This window comes from Rana temporaria, chromosome 10 (genome assembly GCF_905171775.1).
Source record: "Rana temporaria chromosome 10, aRanTem1.1, whole genome shotgun sequence".
In the NCBI taxonomy this organism is placed as follows: domain Eukaryota; kingdom Metazoa; phylum Chordata; class Amphibia; order Anura; family Ranidae; genus Rana; species Rana temporaria.
In genome coordinates, this window is record NC_053498.1 from 127,021,276 (window position 1) to 127,047,746 (window position 26,471).

The 26,471-nt window shown below is 43.0% G+C and overlaps 1 protein-coding gene across 3 annotated transcripts in view; it reads left to right on the forward strand.

Moving 5' to 3' along the window:
- The window catches only part of PRDM10 (PR/SET domain 10), an 83,831-nt gene that overhangs the window by 24,689 nt on the left and 32,671 nt on the right, over positions 1–26,471 (forward strand). For all 3 annotated transcript variants that reach the window (XM_040326239.1, XM_040326238.1, XM_040326240.1), the window contains exons 2-9: positions 1,860–2,043; positions 3,636–3,800; positions 3,906–3,965; positions 6,190–6,297; positions 13,005–13,269; positions 20,405–20,646; positions 22,773–22,976; positions 24,271–24,343. In XM_040326239.1, coding sequence (XP_040182173.1) covers positions 1,975–2,043; positions 3,636–3,800; positions 3,906–3,965; positions 6,190–6,297; positions 13,005–13,269; positions 20,405–20,646; positions 22,773–22,976; positions 24,271–24,343 — 1,186 coding nt within the window. In that variant the 5' untranslated portion in view covers positions 1,860–1,974. The remainder of the gene's footprint in view (positions 1–1,859; positions 2,044–3,635; positions 3,801–3,905; positions 3,966–6,189; positions 6,298–13,004; positions 13,270–20,404; positions 20,647–22,772; positions 22,977–24,270; positions 24,344–26,471) is intronic.

The following is a 26,471-nucleotide window of genomic DNA, read 5'->3' on the forward strand; positions in this document are numbered from 1 at the left end:
CATGTAAAATGGAAATCGCTTTCTATATCTTTTTTGGTTATTTTTTTATTGAAATGTATAAAAAGCAAAAATAACTGAAATGATCCCACCAAGGGAAATGAGCAATAAGCATATCATGACGCAACAGAACAATACATATTGGGCTGGATTCAGATAGGTTAGCGGATCTTTAGATCCGATTTACGATCCGCCGCCGCAAGTTTTTGAGGCGAGTGCTTAATTCAGAAAGCGCTTACCTCAAAACTTGCGGCGGCGTATCGTAAATCCCCCGGCGGAATTCAAACTCCGCGGCTAGGGGGAGTGTACTATTTAAATCAGGCGCGTCCCCGCGCCGATTCAACAGCGCATGCGCCGTCCGCAAATTTTCCCAGCATGCATTGCTCCAAATGACGTCGCAAGGACGTCATTGGTTTCGACGTTAACGGAAATTACGTCCGGCCGTATACGCGAACGACTTACGCAAACGACGTAAGAAATTCAAAACTCGGCGCGGGAACGACGGCCATACTTAACATAGGATATGCCACACTTAAGCAGGGGTAACTTTCCGCCAGAAAAAGCCGAACGCAAACGACGTAAAAAAAGAAGCGCCGGGCGGTCGTTCGTTTCTGAATCGGCGTAAATGCTCATTAGCATATTCGATGCGTAAAAAGACACGGAAGCGCCACCTAGCGGCCGGCCTGGAATTGCAGCCTAAGATCCGACGGTGTAAGTCACTTACACCTGTCGGATCTTAGGGAGATCTATGCGGAACCTGATTCTATGAATCGGTCGCATAGATACGACCGGCCGGCCTTAGAGATACGACGGCGTATCAGGAGATACGCCGTCGTATCTCCTATCTGAATCTGGCCCATTGAAAACAAGTTTTGTAGGGATGAAACAATGAATCGATTTATGAAATGAATCTATTATTATTTTCATAATCGATTAATCGGCCAGTAACATAATGGGGTTAAAAAACTAAAATTACTGTGTATATACTCGAGTATAAGCCGAGTTTTTCAGCACATTTTTTTTGTGCTGAAAATGCCCCCCTCGGCTTATACTCGAGTCACCTTTTTGCGCCTGATCTCGCGGACTTTGGGGACCTGTTACCGGCCGGCCGTAGGTCTTGGGGGGGCCCCCAAGCACCCCCCCCCCCGCACGAAAAGCCTACGTTAGCGCTTCACAATTTTTTTACACCCATGTTCTTACTCAGCACCCCCCCCCCCAGTCCCTATGTTTTTCTATTCTCACCTCTCCTTCTTCCCTGTAGGTTGCCGCTGTAGTGTGGCCGAGCTCCTCTTCCTCCTGTCAGTCCGGTGTTCTATCATTATGGGTCCCCAGTCCCCTATACCGCAGTACACTCGGGTATATTCGGCCACGCTCGGCTTCTCACGCATAAACGTCACAGAGCGTGACTACGAGGGAAGCCGAGCCTGGCCGAATGTACCCGAGTGTACTGCGCTCGGTATATGTCGGCGCAGGCATTCAAACTAAGCGTGGGTATCGGCGTATATCGCGCACCCACGATTTTCAGGGCAAAAAAGTGCGCGGTATACGCCGATAAATACGGTATATAACTATTGTATAACTATTGTAGTGATCTCTTGCAACCAATCAGAATTCAGATTTCATAATTTTAATTGCATCAAACTGATGACAGGTGGGAAACTGTTATGGGTACCTATACAAATCCATAGAAGCCAGTAAGAAAGAAATGGAAACTTTGCAGCCAGTGGTCAGCTGATGTCCGTTTTCTCTCCAGAATTACAGCACATCACCCCGGCCCCCCTTTATATTTTGATCTCTATGTTTGTGATGTGATTTCACTTGTAGTGGAATATGGACACTGACCCTGTTCTCTTTTTTTGCAGCCATGTTGCCCAGGCTATGTAAGCTGTGTTTGAGGAGAAGTACGGAAAACAGGTGAGAGCTGGGTGTTGAGCTCCTGCACATAAGAGCAATCCTTGTCTACAAGAGAAATCCAACATGGATGCCAAACAGGAAGGTCCTCATGTCTGGTCGCATACAGAAGAGCATCAGCCCAGCACTGCCCAGGTGAGCCTGACATTTTACAGATACAAGTTCATCTTTAACCACTTCAGCTCTGGAAGGTTTATCCCCCCTTCATGACCAGGCCATTTTTTGCGATACGGCCCTGCATTACTTTAACTGAGAATTGCGCGGTCGTGTGATGTTGTACCCTAATAAAATGTTCTTTCTTCCCCCACAAGTAGAGCTTTCTTTTAGTGTATTTGATCACCTCTGTTTTTTATTTTTTGCGCTATAAACAAAAAAATACAGACAATTTAGAAAAAAAACCCCAAAAAAACATATTCTTTATGTTCTGCATCCAATTAATAAAAAAAAAAAAAAAATCTAATTTTCTTCATAAATTTAGGCCAAGATGTATTCTGCTACATATTTTTGGTTAAGACGGGTGTCATCGCTGACCACAGGGACTTTTTATTTGCCAAAATGAAGACCAGACTCCCAAGTGACAATAAGGCTACTTTCACACTGGGGCGTCACAGGCATCAGAGGTAAAGCGTCGCTATTTTTAGCGCTTTATCGTCATTTTTGTGGTGCTATTCGGCCACTAGCGGGGCTCTTTTAACCCCCGCTAGCAGCCGAAAAAGGGTTAAAAACGGCGGTGGTTGATTTCAATGGGCATCGGTATACATCGCTCCTACAGCACCTCAAACGTGGCTGGCAGGACATTTATTTACCGTCCTGCCAGTGCACCGTCTTTCGCACCGGAGTGAAAGGAGCGGCTCTTTCAGGGTGCTTTGCAAGTGCTATTTTTAGCGCCATAGCACCTGCAAAGCGCCTCTGTGTAAAAGTAGCCCAATGCTCCCGTACACACGATCCAGTTATCTGACGAATGATCGTCTGTTTTTTTTTTTTCTTTTGTATGCTAATCTCGCGTCGAATCTGATGAGTTTACTAAAGTCACAAAAATTGTCGTACGACAGAATACAAATTTGCAAGTGATGTCATGTGTTGTAATGCATTTTCGAATGACAGCTGTACTGATTAAATGAAAATCGTACGATCTGGCATTGTACGAAAAAAAATTGTGCGTGTCAGATAGAATAATATCGGATTAACTGTCCTGATCTGCTCTCGAAAGCTCTGTATTAAAGATCCGGTTATCGTACGATCGATTCGAATGTGGCATTTTTCGGATCGTGTGTACGGGGATTAAAGCGGTTGTAAACCTTTGTGCATCCTATGAATTAAGGTGAAAAAACACCTTGCACTCTCCGCCCCCCCCCCCACCCCCCCCACGAGCCCCCGTTTTACTTACCTGAGCCCCGAACTTCCGTGGGCTCATTCCCGCGTCACTTTCCAAATGGCTTGTCTGCTCTTCATTGGTTAGGTTGATAGCAGCGCAGCCATTGGCTACCGCTGCTGTCAATCGACGATCAAGAAGCACATGAAGGCAAAATGTACACTGCTGTTTCTGGGCTCGGCTACGGGTACAAGCAACATATAATGCTCACATATGTAGTATATCCATGCACCTCAGGAGTAGGAGAATTGTATTTGTTTTTGTTGTGTTTTTCCTAAGGCATGAAGATCCCAGATCCTTGCTAGAATGAATGACTGACTGATTTTTCCATCTTTTTTTCTGTTGCTTCCTGCAGGTGCATTTTGTTCCAGATGGGGGCACCGTGGCACAGATTGTATACAGTGATGACCAGGATCGCTCCTCGCAGCAGGTGGTGTACACGGCCGATGGCTCATCATTCACATCAGTGGACGCCTCTGAACACACCTTGGTCTATATCCACCCTGTGGATGGCTCTCAGGTACTTGCTGAAGATGGAAAAGGCACACGAATATTGTAATATAACTTTTAATCAAATGGTTAAAATACATTTTTTTTGTGTTTTTTTTTTTTTTTTCTTTCCAAGACTCTCTTCACAGATCAGCCACAGGTTGCTTACGTTCAGCAAGATGCTACTACCCAACAGGTACCATTTCTGTATTAATGTTGCTACAACTTTGCTACATGTCACTTTTGTATGTTTCTATTTCTTATGTTATCTCACACAAAACCTTCACTAACTCTAAGCAGCTTGCATTTGAAGTGGGGGGAAAAAAAAAATCACGTGAAAAAAATATGCTGTGATCCATGCAGATAAATCAATCCTACCTAGTGCATGAAATCATAAACTATATACCCATGCACCTATATCACTAGATGAAAAAATGATAAAGTGTAAAAATACGTTTTGGAGAGTTCTGCACAGATGGTTATGTGGACTATAATGAGAGCTGCTGCCTCCATTGAGATACCTACCTAGATGGGGTCCATAGGAAAAAAATCAGGGAAAATAGTGGGTGTGGCGCTGCTCTATTAATGTGTGTTTAAAGTGCTGGTGCTTCTGCATGGGGATACTGTATGGGGATAGGACTGAGTAGGAGCAGAAACATATTGCTGTTCCTACTAACTAGGAACAAATTACCTATCTCCTCTCCTCTGACAGCACAGGGATTTGTGTGTTTTTCTCACAAATATCCCCATGCTGGCGCTCGTGCACGAGTGTGGCCGGCAGTGCAAATCGAGTCCCCCACCATGTAGCGGGTGCGCCGGCCCTCTGGCAGCTTTTAAAGGAAACCCTGTAAGGGGTTTCGCGCAGTGGTGCCACTCTGCCCCCTGTAAATAGATGTGAGGCGGTCGGGAACCGGTTAATAAACTAAAGTGAAATGCAGCAAATTATATAAATAAATACACATTGGGTAAAGTGACAAGTGCTAAATGTATAGTGACTTTAAGCATACGTCAGGACGCTGATACCAGAAATTGGAGAGTGACAAGCACCCCAACATTAGAGAATGAACCAAAGAACTTAATCTCATGAGACTGGAAGCATTACCATCCCATATATATGAGTGCTGCCCAACCTTTATCACAACATAGGGTACTCTGCCCTTAGCAGGAGGAAAGAGGTATTGATTCCCCTATATAGATCTTTAGTGAGACCTTACTTAGAATACTGTGTCCAGTTCTGGAGACCTTACAAACAGATATTGATAAGATGGAATGAGTCCAGAGACGGGTAACAAAAATGATGAAGGGTCTGGGAGATAAAACATATTGAGAGCGACTTGGGGAACTTAACATGTACACTCTGGAGGAAGAAAGGAAAGGGGAGACCTGATTGATACATTTTTTAAATGCATCAAGGGGGTGAATAAGGTTCAGGCGGGCAGGTCCAAAATCAAGAACACAGGGACATGACCTCAAACTAACCAAGAAAGTTCAAAACTAGTTTTAGAAAGTATTATTAGTGAATGCTTGGAATAAACTTCCAGCGGAGGTAGTAAAGCAGTCAACAGTAAATGGCTTTAAACATGCTTGGGACAAACCTAGATGTATACTCAGACAAAAAAAGTTAACCAAAAAAAATAAAAAAACAAACGGGCAGACTTGGACTACTCCTGCCTTTTTTAGCTGTCCCCTTTCTATGCCAAACCAATCTATTAACCTTCTATGAGGAGGTGAGTTGCCATCTAAATAAAAGGCCCAAAGACTGGATTTTGCAAAAGCATTTTGATACAGTTCCCCATAAACATTTACTGTACAAAATAAGGTCCGTCGGCATGAACCATAGAGGCAGTTCATGGATTGAAAACTGGCTACAAAGGCGAGTTCAGAGGGTGGTGATACGTGGGGAGTACTCGGAATGGTCCAGTGTGGAAAGTGGGGTCCCCACAGGGTTCTATCCCGGGACCAATCCTATTTAATTTATTTTCATAAATGACCTGGAGGTCTCAGTCTCTGTATTTGCGGACGATACTAAGCTAAGCAGGGCAATAACTTCTCCGTAGGATGTGCGAACCTTGCAAGAAGTTCTGAACAAATGAATGGGGTGGGCAACTACATGGCAAATGAGGTTTAATGTGGAAACATTTAAAATAATGCATTTGGGTGGCAAAAATATGAATGCAATCTACTCACTGGAGGGGGGGGGGGTTAAATCTAGGAGGGAAAATGATCTGGGGGTCCTAGTATATAGGCTCAGCAATGGCATGCAATGCCAAGCTGCTGCTAACAAAGTAAACAGATAATTGTCATGCATTAAAGGGATTTACTCCAGAGTGCTGTATTGTGGCCATAAGCCTGTGCCTAACAGAATGAGCCTACCTGTGTTATGAAACTGATCACCTCTCATGTTGGTGTCTTTGTTCCAGGTGACTGTGTTGCTTCCGGCTTCCCAAAGCATGAACACCGCTAACCTGGCAGTTCTCAGCAGCGTCCAAGAGTCCGCCCAAGCCATGTCGTTGGATCCTATGTCACAGGTAAGCCTACGAATTGTGTAGGTTAGCAGGAGGTTTACATTAATTTCCGAATAGAGTTGATAAGTGATAGGACTAAAGGTAAAAATAACTAAATTAAATATATATAAAAATGGCAGGCAAAGAACTGCCCTACCATGCCTTGTGCTGGCCCATATCCCTGTGTGAAGGGGGCTATCTTTGTCGAAGAGCAGTACTTTTACTTTCTTATGTCAGAACTGCACCCATGATGACTAGTGAAGTAATGACAGAGGTGGAGGAAGCACAGTTCTACAGAATGGATGAAGCAGAGGGATCCTTGCACTGCAGGTCCTTGGGTACTGATACCTCTCCAGCAAGGAGAACCATGAGCAGCATAGTAGTGACAGACACAACTCTGTTAAGACTATCACTCAAAGGCAGCAGTGCATTAGATGAACTCGCATTGCAGATATACAGCAATGAGAGTACAGAGTGCCATGGTACAGGAAGCGCACTGCTTCAGACAAAATTCTAACAAAAAGTCGATTTTTCAGGGCACATGCTCGACGAAGGAGAAGTCTTGCGTGACCTGAAACTTTGCACTATGATGTGATCTTTTCACTAATAAAAAAAACATGGACTTTAAAGATCTATGGTGTGCTGGCAATATGTTTCTCCAGTGTTTCATGCAGGTTAACCAGTCAGCAGTTGCTACAGCACCCTTTAAAGCGGACCCCCCCTATACCCATGAAAATGACTACCCATATGCCAGTTACCTTTGATGCTTGGTCATCCAGGATAAACACATTTTATAAGCCCAGCGAATCCTGCTCTGTCCTTTCTCTCCCACTGCTCCTGCACTGCACATTCCGCTTGGCAAGAAAAATCTTAATGTACGGCAAGCTTAACTATTTTAGCTGAACGCCGGGCTGTTACATGGTATGTAGAGTTCAGTAGTCGGAGACCTGAGCCCAAATTCCTGGTGCCAAGGTGTCTGGCTATTTCCTGGAACAGAATACAATGAATCCTGTGCTTCCTGCTGAGCAGGAAAGAGCTGAAGTGAGTTCAAATCCGACTCCGCCTCAGCTATACCGCAAGGAAGCTGTCACTGCGGACTGCCAATCATAAGCCAAGGGGCATGTTTACATGTGGCTGCGGGCCGGCGAAAGCCTTAGCTGCTAATGATTGGCAATCCACAGTGACCACTTCCCTGTGTATACACGCCCCTTGGATGTGGGGTGGAAAATGCCTTGGCTGCTTGTGATTGGTGGTTTGTAGTGACAACTTCCTGGCAGGATAGCTCAGGTGGGTTTGGCATAATATCTGAACATGCCCGAGCTCATCCCAGCAGCTGAGAAGCCCCATCTCTAGACCTCCTGTGTGGGGACAGGAATTCACTTATCAATCATGCAGATCAGCTGACTGATTTACACACTGAGCAGTTTCTATTGTAACATCGGTTTTATCGAGGCAGCTGGTTCTGCTTTAGGCCTAGTTCACACTGATGCATTCCTGGTAACCCAAGTGATTCCTGTGCGGTTCCCACAGCGCATCAGAATCTGAACACTGCGGGTGTCAATATAAAGTTTAATGACACCCCCAAATCCGTTCGAAGAGCGCAGTGCGAACTGTGGAATCGGATGGAATTGTATTGCATGGGTTTGAAAACCCATGCGATCTGATTCCAGTGGGGACAAAAAAAACAGGTCCTGCACATTTTTGGTGCGAATTGAGCCATACATAATGTATGGCTCAGTTCACACCGCACTGAATTTGCATGTCATTTGTACAGGAATGCAAAGCGATTCCTGTACAAATGACATGCGATGTGGCGGACTGCATCAGTGTGAACCCAGCCTTAAAATCTAGTAATACCCGCAGTGGATATAAAAAGTCTACACACCCCTGTTAAAATGTAAGGTTTCTGTGATGTAAATTTTTTTTACAAATATAAATAATTTCAGAACTTTTTAATTTTTAATGTAACTTATAAACTGTACAACTCAATTGAAAAACAAACTGAAATCGTTTAGGGTAGTAAAAATTAAATATTGTAGTAAAAATTAAATATTGTAGTAAAAATTGAATATTGTGGTTGCACACCCTCTTTTATAACTGGGGATGTAGCTGTGTTAAGAATTAAGCAATCACATTCAAACTGTTAAATAGGAGTCAGTACACACCTGCTATAATTAAAAGTGCCTCTGATTAACCCCAAATACATTTCAGCTGTTCTAGTAGGTCTTTCCTGACATGTTCTTAGTCGCATCCTACAGCAAAAGCCATGGTCCTCAGAGAGCTTCCAAAGCATCAGTGGGATCTCATTGTTAAAAGGTATCAGTCAGGAGAAGGGTACAAAATTATTTCCAATGCATTAGATATACCATGGAACACAGTGAAGACAGTCATCATCAAGTGGAGAAAATATGGCACAACAGTGACATTATCAAGAACTGGATGTCCCTCCAAAATTAAAAAGACGAAGAAATTGAAGAAAACTAGTCCGGGAGGCTGCCATCATTAAAGGAGCTGCAGGAATATCTGACAAGTACTGGCTGTTTTTGGTACATGTGACAACAATCTCCCGTATTCTTCATATGTGTGGGGTAGAGTGGCAAGATGGAAGCCTTTTTCTTACTAAGAAAAACATCCAAGCTTAGCTAAATTTTGCAAAAACACATCTGAAGTCTTCCAAAAGTATGTGGGAAAATGTGTTTAAAGTCTGATGAAACCAAGGTTGAACTTTTTGGCCATAATTCCAAAAGATATGTTTGGCGCAAAAACACCACAACATCCCTAGAAGAACACCATACCCACTGTGAAGCATGGTGGTGGCAGCATCGTACTTTGGGGCTGTTTTTCCTCAGCTGGAACATGGGCCTTAGTCAAGGTAGAGGGAACTATGAACAGTTCCAAATACCAGTCAATATTGGCACAAAACCTTCAGGATTCTGCTAAAAAGCTGAACATGAAGAGGAACTTCATCTTTCAGCATGACAACGACCCAAATCATACATCCAAATTAACAAAGGAATGGCTTAACCAGAAGATTTGGAATGGCCCAGCCACAGCCCAGCCCAGACCTGAATCCCATTGAAAATCTGCAGGGTGATCTGAAGAGGGCTGTGCACAGGAGATGTCCTCACAATCTGATAGATTTGAAATGTTTTTGCAAAGAAGAGCGAGCAAATATTGCCAAGTCAAGATTTTCCATGCTGATAGACTCATCCCCAAAAAGACTGAGCGCTGTAATAACGTCAATAGGTGCTTCAACAAAGTATTAGTTTTAAGAGTGTGCACACTTATGCAACCATAATAAATATATATTATTATTTTTATACTTCTCTCCACCTAAAAGATTTCAGTTTGTTGTTCAACTGATTTGGACAGTTTATAGGTCACATAGTAGGAAAAAGTTCTGAAATGATATATCTTTGTCTCATTTTTTTACATCACATAAATCTGACATTTTATCAGGGGTGTGTAGAATTTTTATATCCACTGTATGTCACAATGGGCCTTTTAAACCCCAGGATTGATGTATTTTTTTTGGCGCTGTGGATGCAGATATCTATAATGGGCAATGTTTTTATTACCTTGTTACATATGATGTAAATCAGTACAGCCTACAGCCGATAAGCTGCTTAGGACGTTCTCGCTGCCCGGGTTTGCTGCAAATTTTAGTTGCTTATTATATGAAATATACAGCCCGACGCTATGCACCTTCTTCTAATGAACTGCCTTTGTTGCAAACACCAAAAGGGCTCACCGCCTGCATTTTTTGGGTGCAGTTAGTTACATATATGTGAATTATACAGCATGCAGTCTCTGCACCTTTTTTCCATTGTTGCAAATACAGAAAAGACTCGGTGCTCGCCAGTGCAGATTTTAGCGGCGGCTCACACATCTGTAGTGCTGAAAGATTAATGGGAGCTCAGGAGGTGTGACGATTGAATGGCTAAAGGAACAGTACACAAGTTTCTCCTCGGGGGGCAGCAGCAGCTTATGAATTAATCATCTTTCCAATCATCCCACGCTTCACTTGGAGGCCAGGCAGCCTCGTTTAAAGGCACGGCGCTCTTGTTCTTTCTTTTTTAATCAGACAAAAGCTTTAAATGTTGTACCAGCTGTGCCAAGTCTAACCCTTCAGCTGAAGGGGCATGTAAGGTCAGCCAACTCTCTGCAGGATAACTCTGTTTTGCAACTAGCTGAAGAAAGCAGGCCTATGTGCTGCAAGGACTAAAGAGAATATATATATATATATATATATATATATATATATATATATATATATATATATATATATATATATATATATATATATATATATACACATACATACATACATACATACATACATTTTTTATGTGTTTTCTTTATTTCTTGGGATCGGTTGTATTTGTCAGGTAAATACAGAATATTGCAAATTTATATTTAATATTTTCATATGTATCCAGCAGGTGGAACACTCGGCTTCTTTTCACATCTTATGCCGCATACACACCATCACTTTATGTGATGAAAAAAAAAGACATTTTCTGTGAAGTAAAAAACGAAGTTTTTGAAACTTCAATTTTCAAAGACGAAGTTGCCTACACACCATCGTTTTTTCACAATGCTCTAGCAAAGCGAGGTTACGTTTCACCACCTTTTTCCATTGAAGCTCGCTTCATAACTAGCTTCTGGGCATGTGCGGGTGTAAAAACGTCGTTTTAAACGTCGTTTTTTGCTACACACGGTCGATTTCTGTGAAGTAAAAAACAACGTTTTGAAAAACGACACATAAAATTGAAGCATGCTTCAATTTATTTTTGTCGTTTTTCACAAGACATAAAACAACGTTTTCCCCCACACACGGTCATTTAAAGTGACGTTTTGAAAAACGTCGTTTTTTTTCATCACATAAAGTGATGGTGTGTACGCGGCAATGACAATCGGCTGTTTTTTTTTTTTTTCCGTACATACCTTATTTTTACCGCCGCTTCCGGGTATGTCTTCTGCGGGACTGGGCGTTCCTATCTGATTGACAGGCTTCCGACCGTCGCATACTACGTGTCACGAGTTGCCGAAAGAAGCCGAACGTCGGTGCGCAGGCGCCGTATAGAGCCGCACCAACGTTCGGCTTCTTTCGGCAACTCGTGACGCGTAGTATGCGACGGTTGGAAGCCTGTCAATCAGATAGGAACGCCCTATCCGGAGAAGACATACCCGGAAGCGGCGGTGAAATAAGGTATGTACGGGGTAAAAAAACAGCCGATTGTCATTAGGACAACTCGGCTGAATGTAATGTTATAAATTTATTTTTGGGTGAACCCCCACTTTAAAGACAAATTCCTGCTGTGGATATGTTATACACAGTTACAATGGTCCACACCTGCCCGATGCCCTGGAAGCTGGAAATCACTGAAGTAGCTTCTGCTCCATTGATTTCCACTTCATTGTGGGTCCCATACCTAGCAGCTGCCTTGCTGCACTCTGAAGACAGGTTATCTGCACAACATGAATGACTGCAGAGCATTCTCTGATTGGATGTGCTGGAGAATGGCGAGGCAGTGATGTCACACTTTCCACCTCTTCCAGTCAGAGAATGCTTTGCCGAGTGGCCAGTCTCCTGTATTAATAAAGCAGCAGGGCAGCCGCTATGGTTCACGTATGTACAAATTCCACCACATTACTCTCCACAAAAACCAGGAAGTGCACAGGAAGTTAACACTATTTATTTTTTATCTATTTTTTACACATTATGATTCCATTGGCTAGAACATCAATCGCAGCAATGTCCAACTCCTGAAATTCGTGGTAAATTCGCACCTCACACAGGAAAAGAAAAAACAGAACAAATTCACAGTGCATCAGTGAGAACTGAGCCCCATAGGGTTTTTATGTTAAACTTGTAGGGTCTTTGTACACAACCATAAAAAAAACTGACTGGTTTGAATCTTTGATTTTTATCCAAAATAAAAAAAAGTGTTGCATACTTTTTGGTTAGGTTCTCATCTGTGTCATGTACGGTTGATACGCTTTTAGCAGCGCATTTTATGTTTTTTCATGCATGTTTTTGATGCATTTTTATTGTGTTTTGCATTTTTGTTTTGACCAATGCTAAGCCATATGTTCATGTTGCTAGGAGAAGGCAGGAAAAGACAGTAAAAATGTATTATAAAATGCATGTATATGTGTTTTTTGATGCAAAAAAGGCCCTGTAGCTTCACATCTATGCAGTTTCCTGCAATGCATTTTTTGTAAAGAGGACCCATAGGAAGGAAGGATAAATGGATTGTAGTGCATGTCTGTATATTTACAAACCCGCTAAAAAAAAATGCATGTGAACCTCTTTTTTTTAATTTTTATTTTTCTCTTTAGTGTGCAAATTAGAAGCCATTTTGGTAATGTTTGTATGCTGTGTAGCATTGTTATAATTTCATGATGGATTTACTTTAAATGTCAAAAACATTATTACAATAAAGAGGAAATTGCCTAAAGCCAACAATCTGTTTCCAACCTTTAAAAATGTGAAATGTCTTTTTATTTTAAATTTTTTTCTCTCTCTCTATATTTTCTTTTTTATTATTATTTCTAATAGTTTCTTCTGTTCCCTGTGCATTTGTTCAAATCCACCCTTCACTGGTAGTCTATTGTAGGGGAGGGGGGGAGGAACAAAGTCAGTCATTGGCCACTGGTAGTAAAAGCAGTGTTTCTAGTGACGTGTATGTGTAATCCATTTTGTTTTCATTTGCGGTAATATTCAGGCATCTTTATCGGTGCACGATGGCAGCTTACCTCCTGTGGAGGGTGTGGAGAGCACAACAAACATGACTACATTGGAAGGTCCGAACACAAACTCGCAAGCCAAGGATGATGATGAGGATGATGACGACGACGACGATGATGATGATGATGATGACGATGACGACGATGATGATGACGAAGAGGATGAAGATGAAGAAGGGGAGGACTCTGATGCGGATGAATGGGGACCTGACCCACCACGGCCGTTTGATCCCAATGATCTGTGTGAGTTTATGGTACATCCAATGATGTGTGTCGATGGGTTTCTGTTTTGTATTAAGTTTTCGTGTCAAGTTTTTAAATCTTCCTTCTCACCATTGTTACTTTTTAAAGGAGTTGTAAAGGGTCGTTTTTTATTTTCTAAATAGGTTCCTTTAAGCTAGTGCAATGTTGGTTCACTTACCTTTTTCCTTAGATTTTTCCCTTCTAAATGTTTTTTTTCTTTGTCTGAATTTCTCACTTCCTGTTCCTCCTAACCACGCCCATTTGAACTATGCCCACTATTTTGCATGAACCTTGCCCATTTTTCGTAACGTATAGAAGGTCACCTTCCGCTAGATAACCATTAGCACTGTGTGGGAAGAGGAGAGGCCTACCGTAAGACATTGCCAAAAATATGACAGTAGCGGGTGTCACAGAGGACAGGCAATATCATGCAAGCTGATGTGAGATGAGGTTTGAAGCAGTCTATTCATTGTGTGTGCTTCTGCTGTGTTAGTCCTAGTTAACTTCAGCAGGATGCACTAGTTCAATTTGCTTTAATTCTGTTACTTAACTTTATTTTGCTTTCATGCTGCTCTGTTTGTCTACTGGGGTACTGGGATGACCTTAAATTGAACCTGTTGCATTGCAAATACAATTCACAGAAGATGGTCAGAGACAGAAAACATGTTACAGGGGATGGTCAGAGACTGCAGACGTTATACAGGAGATGGTCAGGGATGGCAGACGTTATACAGGAGATGGTCAGAGACTGCAGACGTTATACAGGGGATGGTCAGAGACTGCAGACGTTATACAGGGGATGGTCAGAGACTGCAGACGTTATACAGGAGATGATCAGAGACTGCAGACGTTATACAGGAGATGGTCAGAGACTGCAGACGTTATACAGGAGATGGTCAGAGACTGCAGACGTTATACGGGAGATGGTCAGAGACTGCAGATGTTATACAGGAGATGGTCAGAGACTGCAGACGTTATACAGGGGATTGTCAGAGAGATGGTCAGGGACGGCAGACATTATACAGGATATGGTTGGAGACTGCAGACGTATGATAATGGATGGTCGGAGCCTGCCGTCTTGTCGCAGGGGGCTGGTCGGAGCCTGCCGTCTTGTCGCAGGGGGCTGGTCGGAGCCTGCCGTCTTGTCGCAGGGGGCTGGTCGGAGCCTGCCGTCTTGTCGCAGGGGGCTGGTCGGAGCCTGCCGTCTTGTCGCAGGGGGTTGGTCGGAGCCTGCCGTCTTGTCGCAGGGGGCTGGTCGGAGCCTGCCGTCTTGTCGCAGGGGGCTGGTCGGAGCCTGCCGTCTTGTCGCAGGGGCCTGGTCGGAGCCTGCCGTCTTGTCGCAGGGGGCTGGTCGGAGCCTGCCGTCTTGTCGCAGGGGCCGGTCGGAGCCTGCCGTCTTGTCGCAGGGGGCCGGTAGGAGCCCTGCCGTCTTGTCGCAGGGGCCTGGTCGGAGCCTGCCGTCTTGTCGCAGGGGCCTGGTCGGAGCCTGCCGTCTTGTCGCAGGGGCCGGTCGGAGCCTGCCGTCTTGTCGCATGGGGCCGGTAGGAGCCTGCCGTCTTGTCGCAGGGGGCCGGTCGGAGCCTGCCGTCTTGTCGCAGGGGGGCGGTCGGAGCCTGCCGTCTTGTCGCAGGGGCCGGTCGGAGCCTGCCGTCTTGTCGCAGGGGGCCGGTCGGAGCCTGCCGGCTTGTCGCAGGAGGCCGGTCGGAGCCTGGAAATTCTTAAGGTGTGCTTGGAGACCTTTCCTTTGCTCCCCTACCATTCCATTTGTCTACAGAAGCCACAAATAATCCAGTACTTTGCTTATTGAGGAACATGTGCCTACATGACAGTGCTGAGCCATTCATTGCTTTACATGGAGGCTTTGTCATTGGTAAAGTACAACTCTGGCAAGGTGTAGCTTACTCAGGGCTTTCCTTTTTCTCCATGTGGCTGGATAGAGTAGCGGGGAGCCAAGGGAAGGTGAGTATATTCTGCTGGGAAGAGCTAAAGTAAAGCAAACTTGTTGCATTGTTCTATGTGGGCAAACCACAGATTCACATTAAAGCGAGGAATAAAAAGCTTTTATTTGGACCGTTCAGTCAGCAATAAGATGCGTTTTGCATCTAATACAGAGAGCAGATTTGTGCTGTACTGACTGTTAATAGAATTTATGCCTCTCACAGCGGTGTGTGTGGAGTCTCCATTCCATGTCTTCCTCAGGAGGGTTGTCTGCACTCCGGGGAACTGGAAGGGATTAGCACAAGTTAGAGATATATTTGATGATTATAAAGATGCTTATTCTTTAGGGACTTCAGCCCTAATGCAATCCCCCTTCAGCCTGCCTTCTAGGTGATCAGAGCCTCCCGATCTTCTTGTAGTCGCCCCAGGGAGTGAATGTTGCTAGGAGACTACAAGATCTAATGCCTTAGAAAATAGTGAATTGTAATGCAGTTTAGATCAGTGTTGGGCAACCGGTTTTATTGGGAGGTGGGGGGGGGGGAGGTATCGGAAATGGCCACAGATAATCCAGAGCGTCTCGTGTTGACTATATAGAATAAAAAAAATTAAAAAGCGCAAAGATATAAAGCAAGAACATTGCTTGCAATCAACATGATATTGTTTGATGGCTTCTGTCTGCAATCTAATACTGTACATCGGTTGCTTGGAGAGAGGGAGCACGCGCAGGTTTTACGTGTAGTGTGTGTTTTATTGAGCTGGGACCAGAATGGAGGGAACAATGTAACAAACGTGGGTCAAAGTTTCATCAAATCACAAAATAAGAATCCACGGGCTCTACAAACTCCAAGCAATGATTTCACTCATCAAGGTAGCACCGCACATCCCAGCAGTCCAGATAGTGGCACACAGCCAATGCAGAACTACAAGTCCAAGCAGTCAGTGTCCAACTAGTAGCACGCAGCCAGCCCAAAAAAAAAAAAAAGATGGAGATATTATTATACCTTAATGCCAGTTATCTATAACCAAATTTGCAGCAATGAGAGTTGGTTGTGATGTGCAGAGTCTGTCTGTAACTCCACACAGTAATGCAAGGTTTTCTCCTTGGTGTGTAGTGTCATGCTCACCCCCTCCCTTGGACTTACAGGAGAGTCGGGACGCTCTCTACGTTGCAGATAAAGTGTGTTAGTGGGCATCCTGACTCTCCTGTAGTCTAAGGGAGGGGGCGAGCACGACACTCCACACCAGGGAGAAAGCCTTGCATTACTGTGTGGAGTTGGACAGAAGAACAGGAAGTGAGGATTTCTCAGAAGAAATAAGGACATTTAAAAGCAAAATGGAAGGATGAGGGAAGTGAAGGAGGACTGCACTAAGGTAAAGGAAGCTATTCAGGAAAAAATAATTCTACCTTTACAACCCCTTTAACTTGGGAAAGTGATTCACAGGTACAAACAGTCGGTCTGCTCAGCAGGGAATTTGTCCGCTGCGCTTCTGCTGAGTGGACACAGACACAGCCCGCTATCTTCTCTGCCATCCAATCTGATCCACCAGACGGATTGGGAACGGATCGCCATCTGTCTGTTTTTAATGGATAGGATCAGATCGGATGTGGACAGGTAAAAAGACACATGTCCGCTCCATAGAGGAGACTGGATAGTACAATCTGGTTCACTTGAAAAACTGATTGAAAAAAGCTTTGGTGGTGATACTTCTCCTTCAAGCATTATATATATATATATATATATATATATATATATATATATATATATATATATATATATATATATATATATATATATATATATATATATAGTGTGTGTGTGTGGTACTGAAGTAAGGTTTGACATGATTGGTATTTTATTAATTTGGTGCAACCTCATCTTTTATATTTCACAAAAAGCATTGGGTAATTTATTGCATTTTTTGCGCCCTAAAATTACCTCCTACTTTTTACTGAAATTTTGCATTTCCTAAGTCGTTTTGTGTGACATAAAAAAAAGGAACTACCACTATTTGTATTCTCTACGGTGTCCGCTTTCAAAAAATATATAGTGTCTTGTGGGTGGAGGGTGGGGATATGTAGTCTTTAGGCGTAATAAAATAAACAAACAAAAAAAAACAGGAAACCGGCCCTGGCAGCAAAAGGGTTATAATCTGACCTGTATCAGAGTTGTACTACAGTTATTTCTAACTGACAACGATAAAGATTCTTACTAACACACAAGTTAATGTATGTGTATTTATATATGAAATTATAATGAGGACAACACAGTGGCTAAGTGGTTAGCACTTCCGTGGTTTGAATCTGTCCGTCTGTATTCCAACCATGGCACTACCTGCCTGGAGTTTGCATGTTCTCCCTGTGGCTGCGTGGATTTCCTCCGGGTACTCTGGTTTCCTCTCGCACTCCAAAGACATGCTGATAGGTTAATTGGCTCTTGTCTCAGTTGGCCCTAATATATGTGTGTGTGTGTATGAATGTGAGTTAGAGACCTTAGATTGTAAGCTCCTTAAGGGCAGGAACTGATGTGAATGTACAATAAAAATAAAGCACTGCACACTCGTGTGATCCCAGCTCGAAAAATTAAAACAATCAGCTGTAAACACACAAAAGATGATATCACTTCTAATAAATGTAAATAAAGCATTAAAGTGTTGCACTAAACTAAAAATGTATATTAAATAAATCAGTAATAAGTGGAAATTAGTAAGTAAATAAGTGAAAAAACACTGCGAATTCCTGCGCTTAAACCAACAACTGCAAATAAAATTAAATGAACACTAATGTTAAAAGTTGCTGCTCTCAAAAGTGCATGTGCCTTTAAATATGTAGTTAAGAAAAAGCGCGCTACGTTTATACTAAGCTAATCCATCATGTACACAGAATCAGTCATAATGAATTCATATAAATGATTGGTGACAATGTGAATAATAAAGTCCATAAATTCAAATCAATATTAAAGTTAATTTGCTTCAAAAAACGTTGTCGTGGGACTTTTGGTTATTCAAACGTGCGATATAAAGTGCCAGAGTAAACATTGGTGCAATCTGTGCTCCCCTCTGTGTGCCCTCACTCACCAGAGATCCAGGACTCCCCATGGCAGAAGTCATATGCGCTTTGAGAAGGTGGCTGGACTTCGTAGTCCCACAAGCTGTAACTCCAACTGTGGCTGGCGTTGCCCTCACTGAGCCATCAGAGATCCAGGATTCACTTAGAATGTAAGGACTGCTAGGCTCTGTGGTCCCACATGCCGTGTCTCCAGCTACGATTGATGTCCTCTGCAGACTTCCAGGGATAGGTACAAACGGCAATAAAGGCAATATAGCGTAATTCTGTTGGTTTATTGTGTAAAAAACGAAATGAAAAGAAATTTCCAGGTAATCCTCACGCATAAAAAACATTAAAATCGGTGTAAAATCAATGTAAAACCAGAAGTGGCCTTGGCTTGCGTTCCCCCGGGCGGAAATTATGTCAACTGACGCGTTTCGTCCCACGTGGGGTTTGAAGCACATGAACTTTATTAATTTGATTTTATGGACTTTATTCACCAATCATTTATATGAATTCATTATGATTGTGTGTACATGATGAATAAGTTGAAAATAATCCATATGCCACACGTGTGTGTAGGTGTGTGTATATATGTATATATAATATAATATAATATAAATAATAAAGTCCAATGTAAGGGTCCAATTGGACCCTGATAAAGTGCTTATTCATAAGTTCCAAAGTGAGAGAAGGGTTCTTCGTTACCAACTTTTCATGACCCCCTTTATTCAAAAGAAGTCATGTAATGTTTTTGTAGTCCCTTTGAACCACCAGTTCACTTCCCCCAAAGCGCCTCTCTCATCACCTGTGATTCCGCCAATAGACCAAATATACCAAGGCTCCAACAAAGGTGAAAATCATACAAGATAAACCGAAAGATGCCACTCTATATTGTAATAAAAACTTTAAAGATTTTTTACACTCACATTGACATAAAACAAATGCGTGTATAATTAAGTCACCTACATGGACATTCACTTTTCCGGAACGCAATGATGTCAGCACAAGGCTCCTCCTCCAGAGTCAGTAATGCACACTGCCAGTTATCTGAAACAAAATTTAGGAGCCATTCAGCGCTGCACCGATGAGAATTGGTTGAGACGGGCAGAGTTGGCTTAGGGTAGTGATTTTTACAGGTGTCCAGAACCTGAAGAATATAAGGGAATTGATCTAAACATGGTTTCCTGAAAGCTGCCTTAACCGGGGTCTCATTGAGCAAAATGCTTATCCTATAACTGTAAAAAGATGATGGCATGTGTATAGACAAGAGAAGGGTTGCGCTAGTAATACCACCTAGTAAGTGTGTAATTAGTAAATCAATAAATGAAATAAATTGGATCATTAGAGAAAAAAATTATTGATGAGTAGGTACAATGATCCTATTGGGACCAAATAGCTGACACACCAGGAATAATTGCCGTAAACGATGGGTGAAGGCAATTCTCAGTGAATCACTTTGGATGATAAAATGTCCTCGCACAGTGATTGGATCATGCAAAAAAAATATGGAAATAGAATAAATTGTCCAAGTTCACACACAAGCTTCAAAACGGCTTCAAAGCAGAAGATTGAAGAGATGAGGATAAGGGAAATCCACCACCGGCTTGAGTAGATGAGGAAAATCGTGGGGCACACCAGGGAAGGGCGTAAGTATAAACTCTTACCAGAACTCAGCTTTAAAACAGCATAACCACCCACTCGATGGGGATGCAGGACTGCACACTCCGCTGCCTCCGCTGCTCCTCGCCAGGTATGTTTAAGGTCCACTCTCCGTTCAAGTCACTCTGCACTGCTAAGGCTCCAATATCCAATGGGATCACCCAGGGAAAAATTAAGGGCTCAATAGTGAGGTACCATCAAAATGGGCTTTATTTAAAATAGTGTCACACAGTACACTATAAAAGATCTCGGTACAAACATTAAAATCAATGGCTAAAAACAAACAAAACAAAACGTACACCCGTGCTTCCAGGGTCATGTTCTACGTGATGACATCAGTGCGTGGCTCCGCCCTGACATTAATGTCCTTATCAAAGGGCACAATGTGTATAGAACTTTGTGTTGGATGTCTGACAGATAAAGTATGACCAATGTATAACCTCAAACAGAATCGGTAACTTACAGGTTTTTTTTTTTTCTGTCTTGCAGGGTGTGAAGAGTGCAATAACGCCCATCCATCAGTGTGCCCGAAACACGGGGCCCTCCATCCCATTCCGAACCGTCCTGTATTGACCCGAGCTCGAGCCAGTTTGCCCTTAGTCTTGTACATTGATCGCTTTCTTGGAGGAGTGTATTCCAAGAGACGTATACCAAAACGCACCCAATTTGGACCTTTGGAAGGACCTTTAGTTAAAAAATCTGAGCTGAAGGATGGCTACATCCATCTGAAGGTTTGTGAGGGTGTTTTTTTTTTTTCTTGTTGATGAGCAAGGGCCAGTTAGATTAAGGAGATTACTAAAGATTGTGGAATTTAAAGATGGAGGGAAAAAAGTGATGCAATGCAGAGCCGTTTTAGCACTGGAGCCAGTTTGAAGGCCCTGGGAATAATCTTTATGGTGGTGGGTAGTAGGTGTTGGGAATACTAGTGATGATGGTGGGTAGAAGGTTCTAGCAATACTAGTGATGGTGGTGGGTAGAAGGTTCTAGCAATACTAGTGATGGTGGTGGGTAGTAGGTGTTGGGAATAATTGTGATGGTGGTGGGTAGTAGGTGTTGGGAATAATTGTGATGGTGGTGGGTAGTAGGTGTTGGGAATACTAGTGAATGGTGGTGGGTAGAAGGTTCTAGCAATACAAGTGATGGTGGTGGGTAGAAGGTGGTGGGTAGAAGGTTCTAGCACTACTGTGGTTATAGAATTGGGTATATGGGATTGTACGATTATATATATATTTTTTTTTTATGGTTGAACTGGATGGACTTGTGTCCTTTTTCAACCTGGCTAACTATGTAATACTAGTGATGATGGTGGGTAGAAGGTTCTAGCAATACTATGGGTATAGAATTGGGTATATGTGATTGTACAATATTTGTATTTATTTTTTATGGTTGAACTGGATGGACTTGTGTCTTTTTTTTCAACCTGATTAACTATGTAACTATGTAATACTAGTGATGGTGGTGGGTGGTAGGTGTCGGGAATACTAGTGATGGTGTTGGGAATACTAGTGATGGTGGTGGGTAGTAGGTGTTGGGAATACTAGTGATGGTGGTGGGTAGTAGGTGTTGGGAATACTAGTGATGGTGGTGGGTAGTAGGTGTTGGGAATACTAGTGATGGTGGTGGGTAGTAGGTGTTGGGAATACTAGTGATGGTGGTGGGTAGTAGGTGTTGGGAATACTAGTGATAGTGGTGGGTAGTAGGTGTTGGGAATACTAGTGATGGCGGTGGGTAGTAGGTGTTGGGAATACTAGAGATGGTGGTGGGTAGTAGGTGTTGGGAATACTAGAGATGGTGGTGGGTAGTAGGTGTTGGGAATACTAGTGATGGCGGTGGGTAGTAGGTGTTGGGAATACTAGTGATGGTGGTGGGTAGTAGGTGTTGGGGATACTAGTGATGGTGGTGGGTAGTAGGTGTTGGGAATTCTAGTGATGGTGGTGGGTAGAAGGTGTTGGGAATACTAGTGATGGTGGTGGGTAGTAGATTTTTGGGAATACTAGTGATGGTGGCGGGTAGTAGGTGTTGGGGATACTAGTGATGGTGGTGGGTAGTAGGTGTTGGGAATACTAGTGATGGTGGTGGGTAGTAGGTGTTGGGGATACTAGTGATGGCGGTGGGTAGTAGGTGTTGGGAATACTAGTGATGGTGGTGGGTAGTAGGTGTTGGGGATACTAGTGATGGCGGTGGGTAGTAGATTTTTGGGAATACTAGTGATGGTGGTGGGTAGAAGGCCTTGGGAAGTTTAACTGAGTACATTAATTAGTGGATAGAGAATTGCATGGTCAGAGGACCGCTTCTTTCAGGAAGTTGGCTGGGTGGCATTTGGGAATAATGAACACTGGCTTTTGGAAAGCAAAACTTTTGAAGTTCAGCAAGAGTTTGGGAAGAAAGGAATAGATGACTGTAATATATTTGAAGTAATGGTTTTCATTGATGGCTTTTGGTGATTAATATAGTGTATCTAAGGCCATTTTTTGGATAGAGTGACTGGAGATTAGATCCTCTGTTGGTTCTGTTTGCTGTCTATGTCCCTGTCCGTTCTCAGGACTCATATTTGTCCTGATGACCACTGTCCCTTGGACTGAAAGTGAAGTAAAATGCAACATTTTTAGTTGTCACCAGAACAGAAAAGGGAAACTTCTGATGGGGACACCTGTTCTGGTGATGACTGTGTAGAAGCTTTTCCCTTACCTTGTAGAGATTTCCTCTGACATCCTGTTGCATTTACAGGACAGGAAGTGAAGGGAGATTTCTCCAATGGACGGCAGATGGCATAGAAAAAACTCACAGGAGTTTTAACCGTTCCCTACTCTATGAATTCAAGAAAGGTGTCATTCATTCAGTCACTCGTTTCTTGCAGGTGTCTCTCAGTAACCCTCTGGACTCCCAGGATGCCTTTCAGGAGGATCTTTGGTTTGACCTGTCTGAAGAGAGTCTATGTAACTGGATGATGTTTGTCCGGCCAGCACAGAACCATTTGGAGCAGAATCTTGTGGCCTATCAGTACGGCCAGCACATCTATTACACCACCATTAAGAACATCGAACCAAAGCAGGAACTGAGGGTACTGGTGATTACTACACACAACTGTATTATGAGTTGAATATGTTTTTTATTACGTTTTGAAACAGTACAAAGCATAAAAGAGAGAGTGCTAGAACATTTCCAGAGGATATAGAAGTATAAATTAACATTGCAGTGATAGAAAAGCAAATATTGCAGGGTTATGGTAACTTAAAGGACCACAAGGTACAATGAACATGGGATGGGCGTTAAAAACTTAGAACCTGTTCCTATTTTTTCTCGTCGCTTTTCACGTCGTGATAAACGGTCGTGTGTACGCTTTAATGAGGGGGGAAAAACCGCGCATGCTCAGAAGCAAGTTATGAGATGGGGAAATTGCATAAGCAGCCCAAAGGGTGGCGCCATTGGAATGGAATTTCCCCTTTTATAGTGCCGTTGTACGTCACACGCTTTGCTCAAGCATTTTTTTTTCATGATCGTGTGTATGCAAGGCAAGCTTGAGAGGAATCACGTTGAGAAAAACATTTTTTTTTTCAATGACAGGAATAACGGACGTGTGTACGCGGCTTTACACTTTTGTTCAAAGTTTTTATTGAAAGGTATAAGCAATGCAAACTGTGGTCCAATAGTGGACTGAAGACATTGGTGTAATACAACGGTAGCTATATATAACTGTTGGTAAACGATCAGATTCGAGTAGGCTATGGCCATTGACAATGTTAGAAGGCTACCAAAATAAAAATCAGATATGCAAAAGGAGTGGGAGGAAGTATGAGAAAGGGACAGAGCCAAGAGGAGAGAAACAAGGCAAGGGGGAGAGATGGGGGAAAATCTTACACTTTTGTTTATTTGTTTGTTTATGATGAGTGTTTGCTATGCATAAAGTACAAAAATAAAAGCTTTAGAGCCGGTTCACACTGCGGCGGGACGACTTCGGGGGCGACTCTGCAAGTCGTTTTGAAGACATCTTCAAAGGCGATTAGCAAAATGACTTCAGTATAGAAGTCAATGCAAATCGCCCCGAGCCGCCCCCAAAGTCGTACAAGAACCTTTTTCCAAGTCAGAGCGACTTGCGTCGCTCCTATTAGAACGGTTCTATTGCATAAAATGAGACGCGACTCGTCAGGCGGCTGAGCCCCAGTGTGAACCGGCTTTAAAGAGCATAACAAGGAGTATACCAACAGTCGCAAATGGCAATGGTGGCTGGAGTTTTGCTTTATGAATTATATTATGTTGTATCTATTATTGAAAAATATTTGGTAGTTTTTTCTGTAAGTGTGTATTTTTTTTTTAAAGTTACTTGACAAAAATGATGTTTTTTGGTTCATCTATAGGTTTGGTACGCTGCATCCTATGCAGAATATGTTAATCAGAAGATTCATGATATCTCACAGGAGGAGAGGAAGGGTGAGTTGACATCTATATGTTTTAGGGATAGATGGACCTCTGTTCAGTGGGAGGAACTAGATGGCTGCTATAAAATAACTTAAAGTGGTTCTCAAGCCTTAAAGTGATTGTAAAGTCTAGTCCCCCCCCCGATAAAAATAACTAAACATGTTATACTTGCCTGTTCTGTTGCAGTGGATTTGCACAAAGCAACCTAGATCCTCCTCTTCTCGGGTCCCTCTTCTGTGTTCCTGGCCCCTCTATCCTGTTAAGTGCCCCCACAGCAAGCAGTTTTCTATCGGGGCACCCGAGCAGAGTCACAGCTCCTTGTGTCAATTCAGACACAGAGCCCCAACCCTGGGCCTGCCCCCTCTCTCCCCTGATTGGCTAGCTGACTTTGACAGCAGCGGCAGCCAGTTTAGATAATAAAACTGCTTGCCTGGAGTTCAACTTTAAGGGGCTAATAGAAGTTTTACAGAGGAGGCCTTTTCAGTTTACATTAAATTTACACACCTATTCACTTATGTCTTACCTTGATGTAATCTGTGCCAGGGTGGATTTGATTTAACTCAAGTACATTTTAAATCCTGATTTAAATCTCTAGTAAAAAGGCTTGATTTAAATAAACTAGATTTAAATCATAATTTTTTAAAAAAGCAACTGTCATCTCTGTCCCGCAGCGGCTCCTCCTCTGACCCGCTCACTGACAGTCCCATTCACTTTAATGGTGACACAACAAGGTGAGGGATGTGGCGGCAGCAGATGGATCTGAAATGACAGGTGTTCTTTAAATGTAAGACCTTATTCTTGCTGGTGGTTAGAATATTTAATATTTGCAAACAAAATCAAAGGGGTTGTAAAGGGACAATATTTTATTTTATTTTTTTCCCCCTAACTAGCTTCCTTTACCTTAGTGCAGTCCTCCTTCACTTGCCTCATCCTTCCATTTTGCTTTTAAATGTCCTTATTTCTTCTGAGAAATCCTCACTTCCTGTTCTTCTGTCTGTAACTCCACACAGTAATGCGAGGCTTTCTCCCTGGTGTGGAGTGTCATGCTTGCCCCCTCCCTTGGACTACAGGAGAGTCAGGACGCTCTCTACGTTGCAGATAGAGAAAGGAGCTGTGTGTTAGTGGGCGTCCTGACTCTCCTGTAGTCCAAGGGAGGGGGTGAGCACGACACTCCACACCAGGGAGAAAGCCTTGCATTACTGTGTGGAGTTACAGACTGAAGAACAGGAAGTGAGGATTTCTCAGAAGAAATAAGGACATTTAAAGGCAAAATCAAAGGATGAGGTGAGTGAAGGAGGACTGCACTAAGGGTCCTTTCACACTAGCGGACCGTTCGTCCGTTCATTACAATGTAATGAATGCCTATGGGATCGCGTCCGTTAGCGGATGGAGCATCCGCTAACGTCCGCGACCATCCTCGTCCATCGGGATCCGCTTTTGCGAACGGAAGAAACCCTATTTTTCTTCCGTCCGGCGGAACGGATCGGATGCAGACGGACAGACGGTCTGTCTGCATCCAATCCCCCATAGGGGAGAGCGGAGCAGAGGCAGGGCGGTCTCTGCACTGTGTGCGGGGACCGCCCTATCCGACGACAGCTCAGCGGGGATGACGGATGATCCCCGCTGAGCTCTGGCGGACACACGGAGCGGACACAGAAACGGTCCGCTCCGTGTGAAAGGACCCTAAGGTAGAGGAAGCTATTTAGGAAAAAAAAAATTGTACCTTTACAACCCCTTTAAGGTTTTCTATTTAGAATAATAATCTGTCAGGTTAGTAAAACGGTGATATCAGAACCGGTTCAATCATACAGTTTGTAGTGTACATAGATTTGCAAAACCATGGGATAAAGGAATATTCCTGAACTTTGTTTTATCTCATGGTTACTGTGATATTGTGTGAATGCATCAATATAGTGCATGTTATCTCAGCTTACAGAGCTTTGATTCGTTGAATGAGTTTACCAAAAATGTAAATATTGCAGAATATACAACCTCATGCTACATAACTAAGCACCATGTCATGTTGAATAAACTAAATTATTAATGCATCTTAAATAGAAAACTATCTTTTAGATAGATTTTTACTCCAAAAGCATTTTTATAAAACAAATTTCATAAAAACCCCCAAAATCTATTTTAA